Raw genomic sequence first — 7,004 nt, forward strand, 5'->3', positions numbered from 1 at the left:
TCTTAACTTTTATAAAGAATATCTCTTTGGGTTTGAGACTTTAGTCTTTGCAACTTTAGGGATCTTATCTACTCACGAACAGCTTGTAACACTCCAAAGAGAAAGGAAAACTTGAAATCGCATCATATGACCCCTTTAATAGTATTTTCACACTGTAAGCACAAGGGAGGAAACATTTAAGATGTAGCCATGCACACTTGATAGTCCATCTTATTTAACGGGGTCATATGATGTTGCTAAAAAAATAACATTATTTTGTGTATTTGGTGTAATGAAATGTGTTTATGCGGTTTAAGGTTCAAAAAACACATTATTTTCCACATACTGTACATTATTGTTGCTCCTCTATGCCCCGCCTTTCTGAAACGCGTCGATTTTTACAAAGCTCATCGGTCTGAAAAGCGAGGTGTGCTCTGATTGGCCAGCTATCCAGTGCGTTGTGATTGGCCGAATACCTCAAGCGTGTGACAGGAAATGTTACGCCCCTTACAATATGATGCCATGTCCCAGCACGACGAGACAAAACCAATAAAACCCATTATAAATGAGGCATTTGTTGCATCCAGTGGGGACATAATTACTGATTATAATGACTTATACTGTCTTTTTACACGTTGCGTTGCGTATCGCGCCACGTAAACATAAAACCATGTCTGCATTTGTGATCGGAGAAACTACAAACAACAAGCGCTACTCTACACTGCTCAAAACTCACGTTTGAATCATCAGTGGCAAATCATTTAAATATGAAAGCATACTTACAGGCTGTGAGTCAGCATTATTTGTCAGAACACGTAAATACAACTTAACCACTGATTTCTAGTTGTGTCCTCTTTTGAAAGGCCAAACAAAGTAGTTTCGCTTTCATAACGAAACACACAGCGTCTCCACAACATGGCAGCGGCGGTAACAATACTACAGCAATAATCAAAGTTATGCCTTCTTTCTTTGCGTGAACATTTGGACGGTGTCATAAAAGAATCTTCCCACACAGTGACGTAGATAAACGAGGCATTTTAGGAGGGCGTGGACCAGTCTTAACTTTTATAAAGAATATCTCTTTGGGTTTGAGACTTTAGTCTTTGCAACTTTAGGGATCTTATCTATTCACGAACAGCTTGTAACACCCAAAGAGAAAGGAAAACTTGAAATCGCATCATATGACCCCTTTAAGCATCTAATGTTGTGGAACACTCTAGCCTACAAGCCTCAGAAGATCTGGACTAGGAAGGACGTAGACTCACTAAGATGCATTGTTGTTTGGGAAGCAACCTTTATTCAGAGACCATAAAAATACAAGTGTTCTGTGCATACCAAAAACAATGCACAGTTCAAATCAGACAGATCGCTAGTTTGGGCTGTCCTGCCTTCTTACTAATCATGCAGATCCACCAAACTCTTACATTACATAATCCAGAGAGTTTTTTCCACTGGTTGTAAGCCTAGTGGCAGGAGTTTTTAAACCTCTTTAATCAGCACATTGCTCATAATGATCTCTAGCAGCTGAATGGCCCTGGAAACGTCTGTCCTGAAGCTGCAAAACATCTGTAGCAAACAACCCTGGTGATGTTTGATATGAGACACTGCATCAAACTTCCTGATGTCTGAAAAGCTGATTTCTGTAGAAGCACAGATGGGGGTTTTGTAGCGGTGCCTGCTTACTAGCAAACCAAGGGAGTGGCACGTCTTTCATGAAACAGACAAAAGAGGATAGTGGGTCACAGTTCTTTAGAGGCAGCTTGTGGTGGGGAAGACCCCCTAATCAAATAACATACAATCAAAACAGGTGCTTGTGTGAGAACTTCTTTCCTGTCTAGTGCTGGCAACCTCACTTGACACTTTCACATGAAATATGAAAGTGATCATCGTCTTTTTACCGTCAAATACTGAAGAGATCTGAGAAATGCTTTGACTTGTCAGGGGGAAAAAACAGCAATGCATTACAAAAAGTCTTCAGTGTTGCAAAATACAGTTTTATTGTGGTAAATGCAAGTTGCAAGTTGATTCAATACACAGTGGGTGCATATACAGTCTTTTCCCCCCTTTTTAAGGTTAACAGAAGAATGAATTCATTTCTTCATTTTGAGACATTTTTGCACTTTCACAGAGTAAATGCCAGTTTCATTTTTGCAAATAAAATGCTCTACACAGTTTATTTCTACTGTTTAACCTACATCAGTACAATCCATGCACTATTTATAACTACTAAGCACAACTTCAGCTCTATGTCTCAGAGTCTGTTGTCATTGAACTATACATGGCTGCTGATATTGATTAAAGGTCTTTGGTGTCCACTAGCAGTTACAGATTACCGTTGTCATAATGTCATTAATTGTTTTACAATATTTTGTATTGTTTGTAATGTAATGTTTGTTGATACACTTCTAATTGCCCTTGCAAGAACATGCTGAAACATGCTTATTGGTTGTACAAGTACCTGAGTATTTCTATTTTGACTGACATAAACAAAGCTGTGACATTAGCGATATCTGCTGGTTGTCAGGAGTAACTGCAGTTCTTTTTTTTGAGACTATGGATTCAAGTATTGTTTTAATTTATTAGAATTGCACATAAAAAAGCACACAAAATATTGCTATATCACAGTGTTAATAATATGATTTCTCTATTCAGGATTATTATTTCAGTGAAAATATGTTATGATTGCATTTGGTTATAAGCATACAACTTTTGGGGGGAATAGTAGGGTATATAAGTTATTTTAGAATAAAGAGATATTTTAGAATAATAGGTTATTTTAGAATAAAGACATAATAAAAATAATTACAAAAAAATAAGTAAAATTAATTAATTAATCCATGCCTGCATAGTTTTAATTTTATCGTACTATAATTATGTAATATGTGCATGCAAAGCAAGGAGTTTCAGATATCAATACACACTTTTCTTATTGATTTTCAACCTTTGTAAAATACACACTCTGAGCATCCTACAAATAGTTCATAGAACTAGAGATCTATCCAAACTATTCTAAACCAGCCTCATCTAATAAAGTGGTTGTTTTACTGGAAAATATACATTACCGGCAGTACCTAGACACAATGCTGCTTGCACAAAACAGTTGTGTCCATGTTTAAGAAGCGAATGTGCATTCTCGTCTCAATTTCAATTCCTTTAAGAATCTGTTGAGCAGGAAACCAAGAAAGAGAGTGAAGGCAGGTTATATCAGTAAGGCAAGTCTTACGTGATCAAATTCTACAACGTCTTATGTTTACACATGTTGTATGTAATAATGTTTAAAGCGATGCAAAACAGAATATTTGCCTTAAAAAAACTGCCAAATGCTAAATTAGACCATATGGTTTGAGCATATAAATGGACAGACTGACAAACCTTCAAAAACTGCTCAAATGTTATTCCTTCATAGAACTCATCAGGTGCCTGAAAAAAAAAAACAAGCAAACAGACAAGACAAATTAGCAAGAGATTGTGTGTGTGTGTACTTGTTTATGCTACATTGTGGGGACCAAATGTGAAATGTGAATGAATTTCTCTAATTCTTAAACTACAAAAAGGTGAAACGTAGAGCACCCCAGGTCACTCACTTAACAAAAAAAAGTGCTTTATGTGGCACCATTTACATGAACTGTTTTTATTATTATTTTACTGAACTCAAAAATATGAAAAATTCTTATACATTCAGATTACAACTTTACAGATATATTGATATAATATTGATATAGTCTCCATGCAATGTTGGTGATCTAGCCTCTAAATAACATACCATGGGACCTACTGAGATACTGGCAACCTCCAGCATTGCAGCATCTGCAATGCCCTTAGCTGTCTCTCTTCCAAGAGCTCCACTACGGGACAACAACTCCTCTACAACCTAGAGAAGAGAGACCACAACACTGCTGATAATCTGTGAAGATAATCATGAACTACCCACATGTACACATATTTTATAAATGATTTACTCAGATGGATTTAATTTCACAAAAATTGGTAATTTCTTACATGTCTGTATTCCTCCAGTGTTATGGTTCCATCATTGTCGGTGTCATGCATGTTGAACAGGACTATTAAAAAAGAGACAGTACTGTATCAATTCTGTTGTGACTTTATGGCTCAGTTGGCTGGTATTTTATCTCCAAGTATCCTAGTTTCCAGAGAATGTTTTGAATTTCATTTCTGCATGCCCTTACAGCGCAGTTTGGCTCTTCTCATTTCTTCTTTCTGCTCCTCTGTGATACGATGGGCTGGTGCTCTGAAGTACGACATGACGGTAAGGAATTCTTCAAAACCAATTTCTTCCACAGATCCCACACCATCTTTCTGGAAATTCCTGTGAAGAACAAGTGGGGATAGTAATGTGTTATTGCTCTATATCAACAGCTTTGCTGAGCCCTGAATATTAAACTTCAATATTAATCTTCAGGTTTGTAGTTTTCAGATGATTTTGACCCAAAGGAATTGGAAAAAACACGTACTTAAAAAAACTACACAATGTTGTAGCATGCAGATCTACATATTGCAAATGTAAATATTTATTTTCTAAAGAAGACGAAGATTAATTGTTTATTTTTTAAAGAATGTATTCAGTCAGTCTGTTACAATTAGAGATATACTGTAAGTACCATATAAAAATAATATAAAAATTCTTGGCCATGAAAAGTTCTTGATAATAATAATATAATAATAAATGTTATTTTATATAGCACTTTTAAAAGTTACTTCTCAAAGTCACAGAGCCACAAAAGCCACCTTTCCAAAGATGATAGCAATATAAACAAGAAAAAAAAACAGTGCAACAAGACTTCCCTTTATTATTAAGGTATTGTTTCACATCTGTTTTGAATGAATCTGTTTTTAATACCAAACATATACAGAATATAAATTAGCACACACCTTCTATCGAAGAAAGCTTCTATAATCTGGTACCGAATTGGGTTGCTTTCCAGGTCTTGGATTGTTTTAAGGTCATCTCTCCTTTAAGTGAGAACACAAAACAATTAGGTTTGACAAGTAAATAGCAGGCATTATGGTTTGTACTATATGTACTGTGTATACTTGTGTATGAATACATGTTGTGTAACCAACCAAACCACCTAGGCAGACACATGAATCAAGCATAACAATAATTTTTCTAATAGTCAGTACCAGCAAAACTGGTTTGATTTGATTCTTGAAAGGTATTTTGAACAATCATTCTGTTGCAACACTCTGTAGAATGCTCCCCCACACACAACTACTACTTGCAGATTACCGTAATGTTTCCTCGTTTTGGCTGAGCTGCTTAAAACGATTGTGGAGAATTGCGATCTGCTCCAGTGAAACTGAAAGAGAATGAAAATAATGGAGGTGATGACTCACCAGCTGGCACCATGCACTATGTGTGAAGTTAACGCAACTGCTAAAATTTCTTTAAGACACCTCACACACATAGCTGTTGTCTGACTGACTCCTCTAACTGAATTATGAATGATCAGATGAGACACGTAGTAACCTTAAAGAGATCAGTCAACCAAAAATACAAAGTTCTGTCATCGTTTACTCGCCCTCATTTTGCTTCAAACCCATAAGACTTTATTTCGTCTGTAGAGCACAAGAGTGATTTTAGAGACTGATAACATCAGTCATTGTTCACTTACATGGAAGAAGATGAACGCGAGTGGTGATTGAGGAGTCATTAAGGCTGCCAGAAAATATCTCCATCTGTCATATGTGACCCTGGACCACAAAAGCAGTCATAAGTAGAACTAGTATATCTGTAGCAATAGCCAACAATACATCGTATGGGTCAAAATTATCGATTTTTCTTTTATGCCAAAAATCATTAGGATATTAAGTAAAGATCATGTTCCATGAATATATTTTGTAAATTTCCTACCGAAAATATATCAACAATGTATTTATCATTAGTAATATGCATTGCTAAGCACCTCATTTGGACAAATTTAAAGGCGATTTTCTCAATATTTGGATTTTTTTTGCACCCTCAGATTCCAGATATTCAAATATTTGTATCTCAGCCAAATGTAGTCCTATCCTAACAAACTATACATCAATGGACAGCTTATTTATTCAGTTATTTATTCAATTTCAAAAAACGTATGACTGGTTTTGTTGTCCAGGGTCACATATGGCTTTGGAACAACATGAGTGTGTAAACAATGAATGGTTGTTTAAGTCCATATTTTGGGTCTGCAATACAGAGGTATCAAACTAAGCATCCATAACCACTAGTAAAACCAGCATTTGCAAGCATACAGTTTTGTCTTCCTTTGTCCTCACAAACAATTATGAATGCTAATAACAAAATATCAACATTAGGTAAGAGTTTTCCAACAGGTAGGCTAAATATTATACTAAATACATATGCAGTACAGTAGATCTGAGCTGTAAATTACACCAGCTCAATGTTTAAGTTGAAAAGAAGACATTTCCGACATGTCACTAAATAATTTATATCACTACACGTTTCCTGTGTAAATGGTGCTGCGTTGGTCAGATATTAAGTAATGGGCTATTAATTACATTAAACATAACCCCTTCGTAATAGTTATACTCACAGCCTGTCTTCTGTGACAGGGTTCGATATTGATGGTCATCCGGCAAAGACTGGAAGCTTCCCATCACTATAGTGACCTACACTAATAAGCGTGTCTGTGAGTCTGTTCCTCGATCTTCCGGGGGTTTAGGTTTCACTCATACACCATTGTTTGCCTTGCAGAACAAACGCATGCAATTTGCATTGTGCCTCGTTAGAACGAGAACACGTCCCCTGGGTCCTAGCGCCGCATAAACATGCTCTGCATCAACGGCTGTTCTGAGAATTCACGCCTACTTTGCTAATCCAGTTTCTGATCGTTGATCAAGCCTAAACCAGATATAAAAATATAATCAAGTATTGAGTCTACACAATGAACAATGAAGACTGAAGTGAATGGAGCCATCTCAGCCGCATTCATTCATAATACATGTATGTCACCGTGACAGCAGCAGCAGGCTACAGCTTTCTGGAAAACAGAAATGAATATTTC

At 36.3% G+C, this 7,004-nt stretch overlaps 1 protein-coding gene across 2 annotated transcripts; it reads right to left on the reverse strand.

Moving 5' to 3' along the window:
• Nucleotides 1–1,475: 1,475 nt before the first annotated feature.
• On the reverse strand, nt 1,476–6,737 carry tescb (tescalcin b). Of its 2 annotated transcripts, none has more exons than XM_016289626.1 (9): nt 6,534–6,737; nt 5,228–5,297; nt 4,870–4,950; nt 4,167–4,306; nt 3,979–4,040; nt 3,743–3,850; nt 3,352–3,399; nt 3,051–3,140; nt 1,476–1,686 (listed from the first exon to the last, which is right to left on the reverse strand). In XM_016289626.1, exons 1-8 carry the CDS (start codon nt 6,595–6,597, stop codon nt 3,051–3,053), a joined length of 663 nt encoding a protein of 220 aa, XP_016145112.1. In that variant the 5' UTR covers nt 6,598–6,737; the 3' UTR covers nt 1,476–1,686. The 2 variants fall into 2 exon arrangements, with proteins under 2 accessions (XP_016145112.1, XP_016145121.1); XM_016289635.1 differs by having other exon boundaries at nt 3,042–3,140.
• Between the last annotated feature and the right edge of the window lie 267 nt (nt 6,738–7,004).

This window comes from Sinocyclocheilus grahami, unplaced genomic scaffold, assembly GCF_001515645.1.
Source record: "Sinocyclocheilus grahami isolate Dianchi unplaced genomic scaffold, SAMN03320097.WGS_v1.1 scaffold12.1, whole genome shotgun sequence".
NCBI lineage: Eukaryota > Metazoa > Chordata > Actinopteri > Cypriniformes > Cyprinidae > Sinocyclocheilus > Sinocyclocheilus grahami.